At 38.8% G+C, this 22,451-nt stretch overlaps 1 protein-coding gene across 1 annotated transcript; it reads right to left on the reverse strand.

The window, feature by feature from the left end:
- Positions 1–3,556: 3,556 nt before the first annotated feature.
- On the reverse strand, positions 3,557–22,451 carry LOC125355229 (cytochrome P450 2J1-like). Its single transcript, XM_048351436.1, is given in 12 exon segments — positions 3,557–4,364; positions 6,728–6,748; positions 6,751–6,865; positions 8,120–8,220; positions 8,223–8,306; positions 10,201–10,339; positions 11,903–12,079; positions 15,415–15,575; positions 15,941–16,090; positions 18,890–19,052; positions 22,174–22,310; positions 22,313–22,451. Coding segments are annotated over 12 exon segments (1,497 nt in total). The 5' UTR covers positions 22,383–22,451; the 3' UTR covers positions 3,557–4,185.

Genomic DNA, 22,451 nt, shown 5'->3' on the forward strand with positions numbered 1-22,451 from the left:
AATGTCCTTGAAATTGATCCATCTAGTGACTGAATGAGGATGTCATTCTTTTAAGGGTTAAATTGTATTACCTTTTATATATTTTGCACATGTTGATGAACTATTGTTCATGAACTATGAACATTTGGGCTGATTTGACACCTTGGCTATTTGAATATTGCCATTAAGAACATGGGCTTAACATACCACTTTAATCCATTCATAGTAAAAAGTTTTTGTTTCAGAAGCCAAATGTACGTTTAACTCACTTGCTTTAAATTTTAAAATAATCAGTAAAAGCACATTTCACAAAATGGCTTAAGGTGCATGTACACAAATTCTACAGTCATATGAAACATATTTATGTATTGATACAAAAAAAAAACCACAAAGTATATCAGGACATGATAAATTATACAGGACTCTAAGCCTTCACCCATAGTGAGACCAAAGGAGGATACTCTTGGGGGAAGAACATAAAAGCACAATGCCTATGTGCCTCTGATCATATAAGATAATATTTACTGAAATAAACTCCAGGAAATGGAAACAAACAGAAAGACCAAAGTATAGTACTTATATCATTATACATAAGAAACATACAGATCTCAATTTTATTTTTGTTTCAGGGCAAAAATAGTTGGCTATGACCCACAAAATTGATTTTATCCCTTACTGTAGATAGTTTATTACATTATCTTCATTTTTTTTACTGATTTCTTCTTCCAACTCAAAAATACTGACAGCACCTCTATTAAAATTAAAATTTAAACAACTTTTGAAAGCCACTAATATCCCATTTGATTTTGCATTCAGAAAGAAATCATTCCTACACTTAACTTTAGCTCTATAGACATATCTTCTTTAGGTCCTTTAACCATGTTTTCCAAACTTCTGTCTCGTAAGTTCAGTGCCTGGGATTTCCCAGGGACAGTTTCCAGTAACTGCTTTTGTGAGTTCCTGTTTCATTGTGTGGCTAGTAAATTCTTTTGTTGATAATTTTGTTTTTTAAATGGTGTGTGTATGTGTGTGTGTGTGTGTGTGTGTGTGTGTGTGTGTGTGTGTGTGTGTGAGAGAGAGAGAGAGAGAGAGAGAGAGAGAAATGAGATACCACATGCCCAGGCCCCACCCTACTCTAGAGCCTATGACTGTTTTTGCTACTTTTGATAGCATATTCAATCTACTTCTGTTAAAATACCATATTCCATCATAAACAGCCATTGCATTCTCTATTCTGTTATCATAGTGTTCTTCTAGTGATTTTGGACAGAAGTTTCCTTACACATCTTGAGGTGATAAATCCTTCAGCCTCTCCAAGTGACCCTTTTTAACTTTGATCATACCTTCAACCCTACAACAAGTAGCTCCATCTCTCAGCTTTCTATTCCTGCTTACATATACCTTCAAGGTCATCTAGAGGTGAGACCTTTTTCAGGGCTTTTTAAATTTTGTTTTGTTAGGCATGTACATAGCCTATGTGTATCATGGCCTGTTATCATGGCCTGTTAGATTCCTAGGAATGTGTGGGAGCTTCCAAAGCTTGCTCTAGTAGACATATAGTTCCCCAGATTTTCATGTAGTTAGCACCAACCAATGGCACTAGTTTGGGTTATTTCAATGTTGTGCACGAGGAGTGGGGAATGTCATCTGGTCTGACTCTTCCAAAGCAATCACAGGTGGGACTCAAAAGTCAATAAATCTCGGAAATTTTCTCACAGCAACTGAAACATAAAAGTAATGTGAATTTTAAGAGACAAGCAAGAAACATCCTTATGGAACTGACAGGAGTCAAATGGGTACATGATGAGATGGACACAACTGCATCTTCTTCATTGCTTGCGGGCCCATCTACTTGAACTGCTGCAGTGACCCAGGAAATGGTCATTGTCAGGTGGGCTGAGAGTGTAGAGCTTATGAAAGTAGTCAAATACTGTTTTGCCAAGCTACAGCTATCCAGTGACAATAAGATGAGATGTGTTGAGATAATTTCTTAAGACACAGATTACTTTGCTTCTGTTTGATGTTTGATGATGATGTTGACTTACTTATTGGTAGACATGGTAACTCCAATCTCCAATCTATCCAATCTATCAATCTACTACAATCTATCAAATTATTTATATGCTCCTCATCAATAGTCTTCAAAAAATGAGTGTCAGATGATTAGGGAAATCATGTACAGAGAAATGATTTTGAGAGTTGATGATATGAACACTGGGTAGGTTATAAATCCAAGGCACTGATGAAAGCACAATAACAGTGTCACTGCCTGTTTTCATTCATGGGTAAGTTTGAAACTCAGAAAGAACTGCTGTTATTGGAAGCCATGGGTGTCATAATAAGAGATGATGATATGTTTGCTAGACTGGTTTGACCAATGAGGAAACTTGGAAATGTAAGTGGCATTACTACAGATAGAGATCCAGTTGTGATACAGCTGGTTTTATCATGTGCTACAGCATCACACACCAAGTATGTTTCTGTGCTGAGCTGTTGCTGCTCAACAGTGTGATCTCAACAATAGTATCATGTATAAGTGTCAAAATCAGAGGGATTAGCAGCTAACATTTTAAGGAGTTATTGAACAATCTTGACTTTGTGTGTGGTGATCTTATTTATCACTGTGAGGTACAGTGGCTGAAGCGTGGGAATATGCTTAGGAACTGCAGGCTTAATATATAAATAACTCAAAAATTAAACAAAACATAACTGATAGTGATAAAATGAATAACACAGACACTTTTTTATCAAATACAAAGGTACAAATGGTCAATAAACTTGAAAAACTATTTAATATCCTTAGTCATAACTGAAACAAAAATAAAAATTACATTGAGATTCTACCTTGTCCCAGTTAGAATGACTGTCACCAGTAAAACAAATAACAGCAAAGTACTGGTTGAAAAGCAAGCTCTTAATCAATTGTGGTGGGAATTTAGCTGAGTGTAGGCACTATAGAAATCAGTGTAAATCAGTTTACCACAGAAATACCTGTGTACTCCTGTTTACTGTGGCACTCACTATTCACAATACTGAAATTATAGAATCTCCTTAGGTACCCATCAATGGGAGATGAACAAAACAAGAAAAAGGGCCAAGGCCTTTGTAAAGTAAAATTGGGACTATTTAGAGAGAAAATGGGGGAAGGGAAGATGGGACAGAGCTGGATAGTATAAGAGAATATAATCAAAGTGCATTATATGTGCATATGGAAATGACATGATGAAATTGTTTACTAGTACAATATAATACACGCCCAAGAAAGGAAAGTTTTTTTTTTCACATTTACATTCTATCTACTTGGCCCTGAGTCCAAGGGGAGGGTAGTGTTTCCTTAGAGACCGCTTTAACATGTGCTAATGAGTAGGGATCAGCCTGACCTGTGACTTCCTGGAGAAGTATGTGAGACAGAAATAAGAAATGTTGCACAGTAGACAGGCATCAGTGGCTCATGCCTGCAATCCTAGCTACTTAGGAGACTAAAATCTGAGGATCATGATTCAAAGCCTAGGAAAGCCTGGCTAGGAAAGTCTGTGGGACTCATCTCCAATTAACCACCAGAAAACAGAAAGTGGTGCTGTAGCTCAAGTGGTAGAGTGCTAGCCTTGAGCTGAAGAGCTCAGGGACAGTGCGCAGGTCCAGAGTTCAAGCCCCAGGATTGACCAAAAACAAAAACAAAACAAAGAAATGTTGCATAGTACTAACAAGGGGAGAGGCTTATAAAGCAGAACCCTGAGGATGCCTCAAAAATCTTGTTTTAACAGTAAGTTATATCTTTTCACTACTTTGATCTCTCTCAACAAGTCAGAAGAAAATATATTTCTATGAAAGGAGGAAGGAAGAAGGCATATTGTAGCTTAAATTGTATGCTGTGCTTTAGGATTCAAAAGCCATTTCAAATGTATTACTTCTTTTGGCCTTTGAGAGAATTTTTCTTTCTTTTTAAAAACAATTTTTTAGTTGATCGTGGAACTTAAAGTTTAAGAAACAAAAATTATCTTTCTCTTTTCACAAATTGTATGAGAAGATAAATCAATGTCACATAAGTAGTTTGTCCAGGACAATTTGGAGAAAGTAACAAAGCAGGGATTTGAATTCTATTTCTTACTTGTCAAAGTCCTCTGATATACTAACTTTTATTCTCTCCTGTCACAAATGGCCAGGCAGTTTCATCTTCTCACCTTTTGAATTCCTTCTCCAGCAGCATCATGCCCTCGGGATGGCGCAGATGTGGTAGCGGGGTGGAGAATGGGGGATGTTCATTCTAGCCTTCAGGCTCAGCTTCTCATTCTGTGGGGGTTTGAAGGTAAACTTTTGCAGAAGAGAAGTGAAGAAAATAAACAATTCAGATTTTGCCAATTGTTCTCCAAGGCAAGCTTGCTTTCCTGCAGAAAAAAATTCAAAACCTGAGATTTATAGCTAGACAGTGGTTTCCAGGCTTGGTGTCTTTAAACTACCTCCTTCCAAACCTAAGCAGACCCTGGGCTTCCCAGCCTGCCACTTGATCTTAGTCTGACATCCACCTGGCTTCACCACACACAGATTGTAGATCACTGTGTGCCAATTCCTTCAGTTCTGGGACGGAGGGAGATGTGTAGGACAATAGATGTGAGAAGCTTGAGTTGAATGGGGGTCTCCTCTACAGGTGTTCAAACTTCATTCAATGGACAGAAATGAAATGAACAGACAGTAAACCAGGAAGAAAACTGTGTGGAATCCTGAAGAGGAAACTCCAAAATAAAAGCAAATAAATGTCAAAGTAAGCTTCCTAAAGTATGCTATCTTTTGCCTATGCCTATTTATAGCAGGGACATGGAGACTACTTTTTTGAAAAAAATGAATGACCTTTCAGGGAGGCCTAATAGGCACCTACAAACTAGATAAAGCTTGATGTTTCTGCTTTCATTTCATCTCTCTCTCCTTTTATTAAATTTTGGGTTATATATCTGCTCAACTCTACACATAGACCTGCCAGTCATTTGGAGAATGTACATCTAAAGCAGATAATCCTCCTCATTCAAGTGAAGACACCAAGGTATTTGTAACCAAGATATTTTCAACAAATGTCATCTTTTACAATGCCCTCTGGCTGGTCCCTGGAGTCTTGAATCATTGCCTTTCAACCTCCAACAACAGGGCAGTCTTCTAGGCAGATCTCCCTGTGATAAGACTGCTCCCTGAAGCAGGAGCAATCTCTTTATGGGAAACAAATGAACCCCTTCCAGGGAGGCTCACAGGTGCAAGAGCAAATGGAGATTGCCTCTTGCTGGAGGATGAGTAGAATTGTGAAAAGAACACATTGTTCTACCTCACATCATCCTAGAACAGCCTTCAGCCAGCTGGCCCTTAACATCTATGACAGACCAACCCACAGCAGCAAAGCTATGAATCTGACCTCTATGCTTGTGAAGAATCACAAGGTCTTACTAACATGTAGTAAGAACAGTTTTGAATTGTTCCTAGTACAGAAACACAGTATCTCTTCCATATGGTATAAACCCAGTGAAACTCAAAGTAGAAGGGTGGTCTATGAGGAGCTTTGGTTGTCCTAGAAGGGTAGACTAGAAGTACACAAACTTAGTTAGGCCTAGTTGTACAAGGTCTTTGGGCATGTGATCTTGTAAAGTACCAGTTCTGTCCTAGTTTGAGTTAACTTATATTAAAGGAAGAAGATAGTAGCCCTTTCTCTATATAATTATAAATGACTGGATTGCTATGGGACAGTATAAAATAGTTTTCTTGCAAAGGAAGTCTGTGATCAAGAAGGTGAAATACAACTCTCATAGATATGGGGCAGCAAAGATGTTTTGTTATTGATGTTGCTGTCTACAAATCACAAGGTTGCACTCATATCCACTCTCTTAATTTTTAAGTTTCACATAATGTACATGTACTAACCAAGTCTTTTAAAAGTAATTCACATTAGAAAGGACAAAAAGATCTCTTTAGGAAGTGCTTATAGGTGAAAACTAGATCTACTTAAGCTACTGACCTTTAGTCATTGTTGCATGCCCAAATGGTTTTGCTGGCTCCAGATCTCATTAAAAATCAGCTCTATTTCGGTGTTAAGTGAGAAGCTTTTAAAAGAACTTGATCCAGGTGCTGGTGGTTCACACACATACTTCTAACTCCTCAGGAGGCTGAGATCTGAGGATAGAGGTTCAAAGCCAGCCTGAGCAAGAAAGTCTGTGAGACTCTTATCTCCAACTAACCACCAAAATGGCCAGAAGTGGAGTTCAGGCTCAAGTGGCAAAGCAGTAGCCTTGAGTGAAAAATCCAGGCAAGATGGAGTGAGCCTATAATCCCATCATTTGGGAAATGGAGGCAGGAAGAAAACGTTAAGAGTCCAGCTTGGTGTTTATTGTAAATTCAAGGGCAGCCTGGGAAGCATAGGAATAACCTGTTTCAAAGATTTAAAACAAAAATAAATTCAAAACTCTATAAAGATGGCAGGTGTTCAACTTCCTTTGTGAGAATTAATCAGGTTGAGTGATGGTTTGCTGGAAAGCAGAACAAAGCGGCAATCACCCTGAGTGACAAAGTAGGACAGGTATGTAAAATGACTGAGAAGTAGGGCTGGCATGGTCCAAAACAATGTCCAGTGCAGGGAATGATGGGCTGTGACCAACAGCAAAATGGAGGTGCACTGGACATGGCCATGTAGGGACATCCCAATTAAGACTACCAAGAGAAAAAGAGAAGATAAAGGAAGAGTGCTACAATTTTTCTTGTGTTCATTACAACTCACCCACTCCAAAAGGCAGAAAGGATCCCTCTTCCTAAACTGTCCATTTTCTAGAAAATGCTCTGGATTGAAGGTGTCTGGAGTGGCCCACTCCTTGGGGTCCCTGTGTAGTGCAATCATATTAGAGAATATCATAGTGCCCTAGAAGAGGAAGCAAAGAATTAATGCTTGATGCATGGAGCTCATTCATGCAAAGGCTTGGTGGTCCTCTGGCTCTAAAGCCAGGGCCTCTGCATACCCTTAATTCTCCACACCCTCATTTTCTGCTTAAATGATTGACCTACTAGGACAATGTTCTTTTGCAGGACAACTTAGAAGGATGGATTGGAAATTCCTGCTTGGAATCATACCAGGATAGTTAGATTATTAATTCCAGAATAAGTCTTCTCTACAGGTAATAGAGTAGATAAAGGATGTCTCCTTCACTTCTTCTTTATTCCTTCCACACTGGGGGCAAGGATACTGTTCCCTGCTGCCTTGACAAGTTTAATAATGCATGCAGATATCCAGCAAAACAGACTGCTCTCTACTCAGGAACATGGCAAGATTCACAGAGTCACCAGAGTGATCCTCTTCCTCCTACTGCCTCAGCCAGTTCCATCAGCAACATGGTCTCACTTCTTCACACCTCTCTTAAGTCCACCTTTTCAATTCCTGTTTCCCATTGCTACCCAGTGCAGGCACCTTGCTCAACTTCTTCAAGACCCTCATGCCATATAACCTTCTCTACACAGTGAAAGCAGGGTAATTCAATCAGGTCACGGCAGCCACCGACTCATATACTTCAAATTTGGTATTGTGCAAAGTATTCCTATCAGGTTGACTGCAGTCTCATCATCTGATCAGCTAGAGCCACTTTTCGTCACTGTATAGGTGGGAACTGTGGCAGATTAATTAAAACAGATATAGCTGCTACCTCAATATGGGATCTGTGAGTTGCATTTAAATGTATCTTACAGAGGAAGACATTAAGGATTTTAAATTTTAGCACTCTGTTACAACAAGGACGTCAAGCAGAATTTCCTAAACTAAGCTTGCCACATCTCACTAATCTTCAGGGATGCTCTACCAGGCAAATAAAAAAGGTTCTTTGGCAAAATCTGACAGAGAATTGCTTCCTGCTTGATACTCTCAGAAATTCACAGTAGCATAGTAAGCATGCACAAAAGGACCACAGCAGAAAGATCTCAACTTCATTGAATGTGTTTGACCTGAGAATCTTCTCTTCTCCACAGTACTAATATACAGCTAAACACATGGAGGAAAATGAGACTACTGTGAGTAAAAGTCTATCACTTTTCCCATATAAATTATTTCTTGAGACAGGATTACATAACACTTTTCAAGTTCATGGTCATTGATGAACTCAAAATCCATTAAGAGAATCTCAGTTACCCTTGGCTTTTGGTATCCGGCCAAAGTGGTATCCACTGTGACTTCCCTGGGAGCACCCAGGGGGAAGATATTGCCCATTCTGAGCACCTCATGGATGACGCATTGGTGTAGGGCATGGACTGTCTGTCAGCCAAGCTTGGCTGCCTCCATTGACCAACCACTTCATCAACCTCAGCTTGTACTTTTTCTGGAAGCAAAGAGAAAATCCTATTACCTTTCAACTCTCATGCTTTATGATAATTATGCAGGAACATTTTATAAGATCTCATTTGTATCCAGACTGCCAAGAAATAAACTAGACAACAACATTTTAAAGGACTGTTTATTGCAATTTTCCTTGAGCTTGATAACCGAAGAGTAGAATAACCAGGCATGGCAAAGTCATAGAAGGATCTTAACTTTTTCATGCTCCTATAACAAAGTATTGTGAACTGGGTGACTTGTAAACAATGCAAATTTAGTGGTTATCATTCTTGTGCTTAGGAAGTTTAAGAATAATTGACTAGTAGATATGATATGGTGCCTGATAAGAATTCTCATTCTTGCTCATAAATGCCATCTTCTTGCTGTGTCCTCCCAAGCTGCAGGAGCAATGTAGGTCTCTGATATATCTTTAATAAGGATATTATTCTCCTTCATATGGGCCATACATATCACCAAATTTCCATCATTATTCTGATAATTAGATTTCAAGGTTTGAGTTTGATGGCAAGGAGTCAAGCATTCAGACCCTGGCAGGCCTACGATACTCATTTCTCAAGGGGATATATAAGAATGTAAAGTAGGTAGCACATTTTTACTCTGTTATTTGTTCTACATTATTTTACTCTAAATGATTTCTGTACATTATTTAAACTATGGAATTTCATTTTCCTTATCTGATTAGGGAGAATAAATTTACCTCATCTCAAGGATGTTTTGAGATTTGTGGAAATTGAGGTGATGAAAATAGCAAATGACAAAACTTGTTAGCTCTTCTACAATATCTTCCTCTTTTTTCTGGAAAATTTGGTAAGACAGCTAAAACCTATATTTCCCAGATGCTTTTGTGAAAACATAACTTTCATGCTTTAGCATGAAAACATAATTTAAGTTCTAGTCAAGTCAATAGGACATAAGGAATGATGTTTCATTCTTGAAGCAAGACTTGGAAGGTGGGATGCTGATTTCTTTCTTTTTTCCCCTACTGCATGTAGAAATGTAGCTCTTTTGATGAGTCCTTTTAGTGCCCAAAGGGCATTGTTCTATACTCAACAGAGCACCAAGTTGAATCAAGATAGAGGGCTCTAAAGAGACCAATTTAGATGCTTTTTCCTGAGAGAAATCTACTATATGGAGAAAACGGGAAAGTAAAATCTTGGTAAAGGGGAGGGGTATCAAAACAGAGGCAGAAATAAAGCCAATGTAAGAGAATGACATGTAATTTGGAGCTGCCATGTAGAGTGGCTGAGGGTAAGGCTAGACGGTGCTAGGCCAGGGGAATATCAAAGGACATGATAGAACAGACTTAAGAGTTTGAATAGAATGTAGGGGATAATGAAAAGCCATTGCTGAAAGGAAGGGCATGACTAGATATGTATATGAGAATGCAACTTTTCCATGGAAACCTTCACAATACCAGTTGTGAAATGGCTTCTTTCATAGCTTCCTTCCCCCTCAAATCTAGGTTTCTTTTGAGTAGGCACTCTACAATATTTGTCCTTATAAAAATCCTCATAGAGGGGCTGGGGATATGGCCTAGTGGCAAGAGTGCTTGCCTCGTATACATGAGGCCCTAGGTTCGATTCCCCAGCACCACATAAACAGAAAAAGCCAGAAGTGGCGCTGTGGCTCAAGAGGTAGAGTGCTAGCCTTGAGCAAAAAGAAGCCAGGGACAGTGCTCAGGCCCTGAGTCCAAGCCCCAGGACTGGTAAAACAAAACAAAACAAAACAAAAATCCTCATAGAAAATGTAAAGAATTTGGAAGTTTTTCAATTCACATCACCTCATGACTATTCTATTTCCCTTCTACTATATATCTGAGCAGTGTGGCCCAAGAGCACCATTCTGTCCTGACCTAGGCAGAGTTACTGCACACATACTTTGGACTTCTTGGTAGAAGGTGACAAACAGAAGACCCCAGAGCAGTATCATGGATGTTTCAATTCCAGCAGAAAAAAGGTCCAGTGTGCAGCAGATGAGGTTTTCCTCATGGAAGCTTGAGGTATTCTTGTCTGTGTACTAGATAATACAGTAAGTGTTGATTTGTGCACTGCAGTTGTAGTTGCTTCAACACATAGGGACGTTGTCATTTGGAAAGAATTTGGAAGAAAAGAGCTGAAGAAGAAATAACATTAAATTTGACCACCTTAGGAAACAGCAATATAATGCATAGTTTTGTCTTGAGGACTGAAAACTAAACAAAAAAGCCTTCATGTGGGTGGATGGAAAGCATGGCTCCTCTGTTTTTAAATTCATAGTATGGAAGAATCTATTAGTAGAGATGAACGAGAATGGAATGTATATGAGATAAATATGGCTTCCAATTTCAGTCCCATCATTTACTGGTTCTTAGACCTAGGTTAAGTCATTTCACATTGCTCGACAATAGTTTCATAAAATAACACAGATACACATCTTTAAAGATGGTACTATTCATTATAGGAGATACTAAAGACATATAAGAAATAATCAACAAATATGTGTGCTGATACCAACAAGGATAGAGTGAATTCCTTGATGTAAAACTATTTTATTTCCCCAATTAATCATTTCTATTTGAAGCCTGTGTCATTCCATCAATCATGCTTCTATCATTTCATATTGCCTTCATTTGTTAACATTTATCTGTGTTCATTGCTCCACATCTATATAATTTATGCTGGTTAAATTTCCTCCTTTGAAGAGAAAAACTTAGAGTAAGAAAAGAGATGAAAGAAATTGAATATCCTGCCCTTCAGGAGGAACCCAAAAACTCATGAGCCAAAGATGGCACTGATTTGGTGTTGTACATTAACTAGCCAAAAGGCCAGTGCTCTCTTAGATCTACTTGTGTTCCTTAGTGGGGATTGAGAGGTAAAGTGGGTACTTGGCTTCCTATCCAATAATAATAAAACCAAGCTCTATGACTCAAGTGGGATTTTTATGTGTGCATATAACTCCTTCAGTAAGAGAAGACAGGAAAGGAATGGGTGATTTTTTTTTTTATGTAGCACCTCAAGCAAAATGTCTATTAGTCTCAATCATTATTTGGAATGGCTTCACCATTTTTTAGTTAATGGTATTCAGAAATTCTGAAATTCTGACCTTACTTTTTAACCTGAAATCTTAGCTCTGTTATTACTAATTACATTCTATACCAAATAGGACTTTGCAGATGTGATTAATTTAAATATCTTAAAATAGGAAGTTTATTTTGAATTGTTCTTATAGGAGTGAGGCAAGTTCATCAAATCCAAAGAGAGAAGACATAGATGGAAGCAGAGGCTTGGGAAGAGAGATGGCGCTTCATGTTATTATTACAGAAAGAAGGTGAGCTAAGCCAAATAAAATAATCTTTGGAAGCAAGAAAATTAATGGAACAGATTCACCATAGAGCTTCCAAAATAAACTAGTTGGCTAATGTCTTAACTTTAACCTAGTGAAACTGACTTTGGATTTGGTTATCTGCTACTGTAAGAAAAGAAATCTGTGCTATTTTAAGCAACTAAGCATACAGTGACTTGTGGCAACTACAACTGGAAACTAACATGGCACTATTTGTTCTTTATGAATAAAATATAGGAAACGTTTCCTTTCACCCACCTTTGCCATTTCATTGAGGTATGCATCAATGAGGTCTCTCGGTTCAGCAGAATTCCAATCTTTCTTGTGCTTTTCAATCACATGAGAAACAAACAATTTCAGTTTTTCCCAGTTGGAGAAGAGAGCCTGGTGTTGTCCAGGAAGGAATTTCATTATCCATGGAAAGATATCATAGAGCTAATTGAGGAAAAAAACAAAGCAATACATTATGACATCAATTTTCTAGTTTTAAAGACAGAATTCTGCTTTATTAAACTGTAGGGTAATCCTTGACTTCTCTTTTCTCGCTTACTGTTAGATATTTCAGTTTCCCCCATGCAAAATAGACTGTGCTTCACAGGACTTCTCCACACTCCAATGGCTCCCCTCATCTCTGATCTGCAGACTGTCATAGTTTTCATTGGATTCTTGATTGGATTTGTGATGCTATAATAGCTTATTTTCCATTGAGCTGCCAGCAGAATACTTTAATACACACAGGACTTTAGTTCTCAGTGACATTCCATCATACTCAAGTCATCAGTCTTCATGTTTATAAACCCTATAAGGCCTATCTCTGAGGACCTGTCTTCTCCCTCTCACTGTTTGCTGTATAGTTGAATCACCGTGGTTGCAGCTCACACTGCTGACATTTCAGTTTCAGGACTTCCTGGTTGCTATTAATTACCTCTGAAATCAGTATGACACCATGGAGCAGGACTCTCGTGGGTCTGTCAGCAACAGAACACTTCATTTATTGTGTGTGTTTGTTGTATTGGGTCTTAGCGCATTTATTTATGCACCTAAATCTACTTTTATTTCCTTCTGATCTGATTCTTCCAGTCTTTCTGGAAAGAGGTTGCTGGGTGTTTGTGTTTATTGACAGTCATCAGAGGGATGCCTCAAAACTAAATTAGAAGAAATAACCATATGGAGATATTTCGGGGGGGGGGGGGGGCTGGACTTAGGACTTGGGTGTGTCCTTGAGCTTTTGTGCTGAAATTTCTGGCCTTTTGCTGGTTAATTGGAGAAGATTCTCAAAACTTTCCTACCAGGCTGGTTTTAAACCAGTAAACTCAGATCTTAGCCTCCTGAGTAGCTAGGATTACAGGCATGAGCCATCTGTGCCTGGTTCATATGAAAGTATTTCTTAGTAACTGAAATGAATAGAATTTGCTACCTTTTAACCTCCATTAAACGCAATGCAGAAAGAAGCCTTTGAGTGCAAAATGGGTTGGTAAGATCAGAATATTGGTAAATATTTGGATAAATTTAAACAGACATTGGCTAAACAAAAACTTTGTAATTATGTCCTTTCTCTTTAAAAAGAATAAAATACATGACAAAAATACCCAAAAAGGAGTGATAGGAGCTGCTCTAAAGATCTGGTTTGAGTGTAGGTTGAAGGCATTAATCATAAATTCTGTCCTTTTATTCATATTAAAAATTAAGGCAAAGACTAAAGTAATATGAAAGAATGCTAATGTTCTAAATAAATATTGGAAAAGGTAGTATGAGAACGTATAACATTAATAGTGGGAAAGGAGGGAAAATATACATCAGAATCACAAGGTAATCACATTTGTTTCATTTTTTTTAGTAATTTTTTTTTTTTTGCCAGTCCTGGGCTTTGGACTCAGGGCCTGAGCACTGTCCCTGGCTTGTTTTTGCTCAAGGCTAGCATTCTGCCACTTGAGCCACAGCTCCCCTTCTGGCCATTTTCTGTATATGTGGTGCTGGGGAATTGAACCTAGGACCTCCTGTATATGAGGCGAGCACTCTTGCCACTAGGCCATATCCCCAGCCCTTTTTTAGTAATATTAATTAAAAAACTAAAAGCTATAATAAAATAACCCAAAGATTTTCTGAATTTGTTACAAAATTTACATCTAACTTTAGACTGTTTAAATATAAGCATCTAAAATGTAAGAGTATGGGATTTTTAAAAAGTAAAGTTACAGAAAATAACTAACCAGATGAAAACTGGGAAAAAATAATTAGTTGCATTTGTTTCAGTCAAAGTACACATCAGGAAAGAAAATATCATTAGACTTCAGGAAAGGAAATACTACTGGACAAAACGATGAAATTATTATAGGTATTTCTTCTCATTAGAAAAACATCAATGTGAAATTTGTGTTCAAATAAAAATGTAAAGAATTCAAGGTAAAAATTGAGAGAAATATAAGAAGCAACATCTACCTCCTATCTTAGCAGGAAATATCAACCCTGAAAACAGAACAATTACAATTTAGATGTCTTAAATTTGCTGCGAAAATGGGAAGTGAAAACCAGTAGTGGCACGGAGAGACAGATGAAGTAAGTTTGGCCAGGTGTTGTACATGTAAGAGCTGATTGTGAATATACTGTAAGTGGCTCAGGATTACATTTTACAACTCACAAAACCAAAGCATGTCTTTCCCTAACTGAAACACAGTTTCTAACAATGTAGAGATGGATTCAAGACCGAACTTCTTAAAGATAATACCAGGATTAAAAAATATTCACACATGTGTTCATGTACCAACTCACACATATCTATATGGAAAAAGTGAGGTAGCTTCCGTCACTGACCTGGTGAAAGAAAAAAAAAAATCCAGAGGGCTAAAGTTAGACACTTGGCTTCAGTGTCCCCCTAACTGTGTTTTTCAAATTGAGAAATTTAACTGAGAGAAAAAGAAAGAGTGCAGTTTTATTTTCTTATTTTAAGTAGTGGGGTTTAAACTCACAGCTTTGTGATTTCTAGACAGGCACTCTACTATTTGAGCCTTTTCTCTAGCTATTGTTGCTCTGGTTATTTTGGACATAGGGTATTGCTTTGTATCCAGACCTGGACTTCCATCCTCCTATTCATGCTAGCTTAGATGTCAGGTATGTGCCATTGCTTCCAGCTTTTTCTGTTGAGATGGAGTCTTGTAACCTTTTTTGCCAACATTGCCTGACAAACCATGATCCTTCTGATTTCTGTCTCCTGAATCACTGGCATGAACCACTAGTGCTTGGTTGAGTAGAGTTTTTTGATAGAATCAAAGATTTAAAGGCATATAAATTAAGGTATAGGGCCCACCAATAAGAGGTGGTCCAAATAGAGCAGCACATTCTACAATGCACCTCCAGTATACACTAAAAATCCCCATAAAACTGGCAGAGATCAGTTATAAAATGAGTTGCTGAGCTGAGTCCATTCAGAAGATACCTGTGTGAAAGGAGGAAACAGAAATGTTTGGAAGGTTTGGGAGAGAATCACAAACAATAAAAATATTGTTCTTTTTAAAACGCCAGCCTAGATGAATGCAGGTAGATCCTGTAAAAATTTATATTTCTCATGAATGTTAGGGGTGTTTTGGTATGTCCCAATTATTCAATGATATTATAAACAGATGGATTTTTATTAAAGTCTGTGTCAAATTCAATTTAATTTAGGCTGAAATACTTCACCATCTCTCCACCCCCTCAAATAAAAACCAGGAAAAACCCATGTCTGCATCAGCAACAATATCCTTCACCAAGAACTAGTAAGACAAGCTACTTACCTGGCAGTGCAGCAATGCCTCCAAACACATGATCTCATCCATTGTCTTCAGCAGCTCCTGAAACTCATCATCCTGGTAGTCATATCGCTCCCCAAAGGCAATGGAACAAATTATGTTGGAAATTGCATTGTTGATCATGAAGTGTGGGTCAAAAGGCTGTCCTAGACAGAATAAGGAAGAGATCCATTACATTGGATTCTTTCTATTCTTTATAAGAATCTAGTCTATATTAGGAATACCTATTAGAAAATCATGTAAGGGGCTCTGGTCACAACACATGAACAATATCTGGCATCTTGTAAGAACTTAGTCAATGTCAGTCAAGTCAAATTGATGCCTTATTTTTTAAATGCATTTAGCAGTGCATTTAATATCCTTTTTATGTGTTTAATATTTGCAATTAGGAGAGGATTGCTGATTGTTCATTCTTCATTCTTCAGTATCTAGCTCCTGGCTAGATACTAGGACATAGGCAGTTAATAAGTTTACTAATTAGGCAATTACATGTTTTTTGTGACATACTCACCTTTCTCATTTTCTATGGTTTCAGTAAGGTGCTGGGCTTCCTCCTGAATGCGGTACTCCAAGCTTTTCTTTCCTAAACCAAAGTTCCTTAGTGTTGCCAAGGTGAATCTTCTTTTCTCTTTCCATATCTGGCCATTGGACATGATCAATCCTGGAATAAAGAACATAAACATGATGGCATATCGATTCTGGTATAAAAAATAACTGGTAAAGCTAGGTGCCAGTAGCTCATGCCTATAATTTGAGCTACTCAAGGTATTGAAATCTGAAGACTGTGTTTCAATGCTAGCCTGGACATTAAAGACCACGATACCATTATCTCCATTTAACCAGCAAAATGTCAGAATTGGAGGCATGACTCAAAGGGTAAAGTGCCAGACTTGAGTAGAAAAAGCTCAGGGATAGCAACCAAGCTCTGAGTCCAATGTTCAATATCAGCACAACAGTAATGACAACCCCTCCTCCCCCCATGAAAAAAAACCTTGGTAAATATATAAACATATGTCAGATGGAAAGAAGAGGGGCTATAAGGGACCTAAAAAACATTCAGAAAAATAATGATGATGCACATAATGGCTAATCTTTACTGTCAGCTTGTAACCTGGGCATTTTAGTATTTTCATTTCTTATATAATTTAGTGCCCATAAAATTCTAGGTTAATTACCATTAATCATATTACCTGATGAGAAAATCAAGGAAAGTACTTATAAAGTAATATAAACTTCACAACTACACTTAGCAACTAGCTAAGTAAGAGTTCAAATCCCAGTATCTGAGATTCTAAAGCCCATGCTTTGATTAGTGGTCACATAAGTATAGTTTGTTGATCTGAATATAAGGGATGGAGGCAGTCATGGAACAGGAAAGGTCATTACCATTATGGAGACATGGAAAGGCTTTACAAGAGAGATCCTATCTAAGGACGACCTTATACACGAAAGGTATGGCTCAAGGAAACAAGAAGATGGTTTCAAACAAAACAGCAGAAGGAAAGTGAAGGAACTTCCTGAGGGGCTCAGCAGATCAGCATTTGTCCTGTGGCCCAGATAATGAGAAACTTCTTTCCATTTGCTCATTTTGAGAGCGCTCCTCAATATCTTTAAACATCTTCCTGGGCCTATATGATTCCAATGAAATGACCTTTCTTGTAAAATCCAGAAAGCTCTTTTCACCTCACATCATGTATTTCTTCAGCAACCTCGAATCTCTTTTTAGAAACACTCCATTCTAGTAGAGCTCAGGATCACATATTTCCAGATTTTCTCTCTAATCCTCTACCACCAATGGCTCTGATTTCTGCTAGTTTGTTTTCTTACATGAAATCTTGAAATGATGGAGATCTTTCACAGTATGTCCAGGCAATGGGGCAAGATGACGGGTAAAAAATGTCCATCATTTTGATTCTGAAAGTGAGAAAAGTTTGATAACTCAGGAGAAATTAGATTCATTAGAGACAAAGAGAGAATCCATACTGGAATCCATTTAAGAGGTACCAGTAAGATAGACAAAGAAACTGAGGCAACAGAAAAACAAAAAAGCAGCAAGGAGTTCCAAGCCTCCCAAAGTAGGAGAGGAAGCAGGGAGCTCCATCAATGAGGTAAAATACATCAGATTGACCACCCCCAGTTCATGTTTAAACCCAAACAACCCCCAAGCCTTAATCCCAAGGTGAGGATTTGTGACCGTGATTGCTCTGGTGTGCACCCGATCTAAATGCCCAGCAAAGGTACACAGTGGCTCACTAGGAGACACAGTGGAAGTATGCAGTGGTGAGGAGGGCATTGGAGGTAGGAGGGGCTGATGTCTTGGGTGTGGCAATTCTAAGTGGCTTTACCCTTCCTGGCCAGAGGTTATTTCCACCACCTGAGGCCAACAGAGTTTTTAGTCTGAGGCTGACTAAGCCCTCAGCCTTCAGGCCCTGCACTCAGGTTCCATATGTTAACTGTTGGGTGGGTTAGTGCCCTCATTCCTAAATTCTCTCTAAACAAGCAAGAATAAGGCAAGCCCAGAATTAGCATGCAGAAAGAAATTTTACAAATCAAGGCAGAAGTTAATGAAATGGAGTCTAAAAAATCTATACTAAGAATCAGTGCAACAAAAAGATGGTTCTACTGACATGCACAGCTGGAATGGGGGTACCACCAGCCACAGCATACTGGGGTCCCTACCACAACTGCTGCCACAGCTACAGCCAGGAGCACAGCATGCCTTGAGCTTAGCATGCTGTTAGCCATTGATCTACTTGCCTTTAGTTGGGCTCTTCCTACCCACACAGACCCCCAGGCCCACCAGCTCCATCACCACCATACATGCACAGTACTCTGTGTCAAAAATGGGACATGGAGTATGGACTAAAACTCAATCTGAAAAATAAGTAATGAGCAAAAATGACTTAAGTGGTAGAGGTCCTAAATTAAAACACACACACACACACACACACACACACACACACACACACACATACACAGAGAGAGAGAGAGAGAGAGAGAGAGAGAGAGAGAGAGAGAGAGAGAGAGAGAGAGAGAGAGAGAGAGAGAGAGAGAAATAATGCTTAGTTATATGATCAGAGTCCAGGTCTTGGTTTCTGCTTTTAAATGTGTTAGTTTATTTCATGATAGTTTTAAACAGTCATGCTAGCCTGTGCTAGTGTGGAGTGCAAGGCCATAATAACAGGGAATAAAGAACTAGAGGCAACAGAAGGAAGTAGATATAAATTCATCTTCTAGGGTAAGAATCTTGGAAAGGGCAAGGGGAAGAGAGAACACAAGACATTCTCCTAACTATAATTGGGTGATATGGTCAGTTCCTCATCAAAGTATCCAGAATGATTTGGGGCAGGACATGTATAATTGTCAACTACCAGCTGAGAATGTTAGAGAATTATAGACACAGAAGTACTCTTAACAGATCATAGAACTTCAAGAACACACTTTACAGTGATGAACTTACCATACTTATTAAAGGTACTTTCTCTGTGAGCAGTGATAGGACGGTTCACAAAGTTTTGTTCCATGTGACCACATACTTCTTTGATTAAGGGCAATCCTGTTATAACCACAGAAGATACATAACCCAAATCCAGCCTTAAAAGGTTCCTATATTTCTTCACATACTGAAAAAGAGTAAAATAGTCAAAGCTGAGTGTGTTTATTATCTTATGTTCAGGGACAGTTGTCATGTGTGTAGCTAAAGGAACTCATGTTGTGTTCCCCCATGTATATGTATAAGGGTACACCTTAGTCTAATGAGACTGTTTGCACATAATTATGCATGATCGTTTGCGTGTACTGGGACCCATGAACTCCTGCTCACAATAATAGTTTTATAGGTATTCTCTTGAGAAAGGATAACTGCAGAAAAATGGCTAGGGCATAGCAGAAGATCATGGTTACTACAGTGATGGTAATGTAGAATGTAAATGGTCATATTTAAGGGAGGGTCCTTTACAGATGAGCCTCCAGAAATGGTAGAATTAGAGAAAGGGAAGAGCAGATGCCACAGAGTGGGGTGATGGGTCTGATAAAGCATGCCTGACATACAACCAACACCTGGTACAACAGATGGTACATAACATTTACATGTTACAATTAAAAGACAAACACAGGTCAGGCACCAGTGGCTCATGCCTTAGTTACTTAGAAGGCAGGGATCTGAGGATCATGGTTCAAATCCAGCCTGAACACGAAAGTTCATGAGACTCATCTCCAACTAACCACTAAAAATCCACAAGTAGAGCAGTGGCTCAAGTGGTAGAGCACTAGCCTGGACATAAAAGCTCGGGGGGGGGGGACATCACCCAGGCTCTGAGTTCAATCCCCAGGATTGGTGTGTGTGTGTGTGTGTGTGTGTGTGTGTGTGTGTGTACATGCACATAAATCTGAATGGAAGGCCTATTAAGTTTTTAGTACTAATGTGTCCTAAGTGCAAGAATATGAATTCAATTGAAATTAATCATTTAACTCAATTTGCTTTTTAAAAATTATAAAAATGCAGCAGATTTGGGTAGATCTTTTTAATTCTACTCCCCTGTAGTATGTATAGCACCTTATCCTGAAAGGCCTCTGTTTTTTATTTTTACTACTCCTCTGAGAGTGGCTTACACAAAGTATAGAATCCCAGGATAGCTCTATGGAAGACTAATAGCCTAGAATAAACATTCTGAAATTCACCAAGCTACTTGCTCAAGGAGGAGATATACACAGTACAGACAGTGGTATAACATGACACACTAAATGTCCTGGAGATACTATAATCCAAAATTACTCTCCTTACCATGTAACAGGAACAGACAGCACACAATTTGGAACTACAGGATAATGAATATTTTAATAATGGTTATTTTAAAGTAGCTGTTTTTAAAATGTTCTTATAAAAGTTGCTCAAACAATTGAGACAAATAAAATGTTAGAAAATCTCAAGAAGAACAAAAGATATACAGACAAGACAAAAGGGAATTTTAGAGCAGAAAATAAAATAAAATAAATAATAACCTCTACAAAATAGCTCAATAAAAATAGTAATGCCCAAAGTCAATGAAATAAAGAGAGATTAATAGAAAATATCTCATCTGAGCAACACAGAAAAAATTAATTGGAAATAACAGAGTCTAAGCCTGAGGGACATTTGTCCCAACATTAAGAGATCAGAGATCTCACAGTTGTGCTAATAAAATCCAAGAGTCCCATGACGAATAGAAGAATACACTGTGTGTGTGTGTGTGTGTGTGGTGGTCCCAGGGCTTGAACTCGGGTCCTGGGCACTGTCCCTGATCTGCTTTTGCTCAAGGCTAGTGTGCTGTCACTTGAACCACAGGTCCACTTTTGGCTTTTCTGATAGTTTAGTGGAGATAAAAGAGTCTCAGAGACTTTCTTCCCCTGACTAACTTCGAGCTTTATATCTTAGCCTCCTGAGTAGTTAGGATCACAGGCATGAGCCACTGGTGCCTGGCAAGAAGAATACACATTTTAAAAAACACCAGTGAACATTTTTTCAAGGAAAACTATATCTTGGCACTTCTTCTTCTTCTTCTTCTTCTTCTTCTTCTTCTTCTTCTTCTTCTTCTTCTTCTTCTTCTTCTTCCACTCTCTCTACCACTTGAGCCATAGTTGCATTTCTGGCTTTCTAAATTAAAAAAAAAAAAAACTTATTGGAGATAAGAGTCTCACAGACTTTTCTGTCAGGGCTGGCTTTGAACCATGATCCTCAGATCTCAGCCTCTTGAGTAGCTGGAATTACAGGTGCAAGCAACCAGTGCCTGTTAGAAAACTATACCATGCATCATTAAATAAACCTGGATCTCTGTAATACAACTGAAGTCATATGCAGTATGTTTTCTGACCATGATGAATTATATTGGAAATCATTAATAGAGCAGTAATAGGAAAATATCAAATCACACTTTCATGAACAAGGTAGAGTTTTAAGAGTTTACCATTCTGTATAACACTGCCAACTAGTACCACCACTGGATATTTCTGCCCTCATTTGATAGAATATTGTCTACGTATATCAAAACCCGACATAGAACTAGAACTAGAGTCTTGCACAAATTCCACCCAGTGTTCCAATGTAATATTTATGGTTGAATTTTCATAATCATCAGCTAGTGTTATCTCTCCAAGATGTTGGTGCTGAGTGGCAGAAATGTCAGTTGAGGAATCTTGAGTACATTTGGATGTTTGTGCAAATGTCAAAGAATGGGAGTCCTGAAAGATAGGAAGTGCTGGCTGGAGATATTCACAGAAGTGGATAGAGGCTAGGTAAGAAGGGTTTCAGGGCTGGTAAAGAAGGCCACCCCATTTGTAGGCAGTGTGTGGCACTGAGAAAGCTCAGGTCTGGACTGGTTTTTAAACCATTTCTTTAGTGAGAAATCACTACAGAAGGGGGAGGGGAGGCCTGAGGCTTAGGGTCTCAGTCACACGGAGGGAAATGATTTGGCTGAGCAATGAGAGGATTTAGATGTCATTTACATAGAGGGTGGAGCCTCACAGAAGAAAGTGTACTTAAGGATAGTAACCTAGGAAGAGGCAATCATATTGTAAGGTGTGTCAATATTGTTTAGCAAGATAGCACACAATTAATTGTGCTAAAGAAAAGCACAGATCTGGCAGACTGAAATATTAAGCCCTGAATTCTTGAGCAGCTCTAGAAAAGACAGGTAGATCCGTTGACAGGTAAGGAAGAGGGAGCTCAAAGCGGGTTCGCACCCTGGTTACCCAATGTTCCCCTCCTACCTGCTGAAGTTTCAATTCCACTTTCTTTAAGTCTAAATGAAGTAAGTGGCCCACAAAGGGCAGGCGCCTGGACCCTGTCGGGTAGTGTTTTGGTCGCCGGCTCTTGAGGAAATCAGCAAGGAACAGGAAAACGACAGCCCCAGCAGAAGAGTCCTCAGATGGAGTGTAGCCCAGAAGGCGGCCACCAGGAAGCCCAGGCCGGCCACCATGGCTGTGCAGTCCTCAGGCTCCTAGGGTCTTCCCGAGAGCTCCTAACCTTTCCTCTTCCACTCTCGGCC

This window comes from Perognathus longimembris, chromosome 7, assembly GCF_023159225.1.
Source record: "Perognathus longimembris pacificus isolate PPM17 chromosome 7, ASM2315922v1, whole genome shotgun sequence".
Taxonomy (NCBI): Eukaryota; Metazoa; Chordata; class Mammalia; order Rodentia; family Heteromyidae; genus Perognathus; species Perognathus longimembris.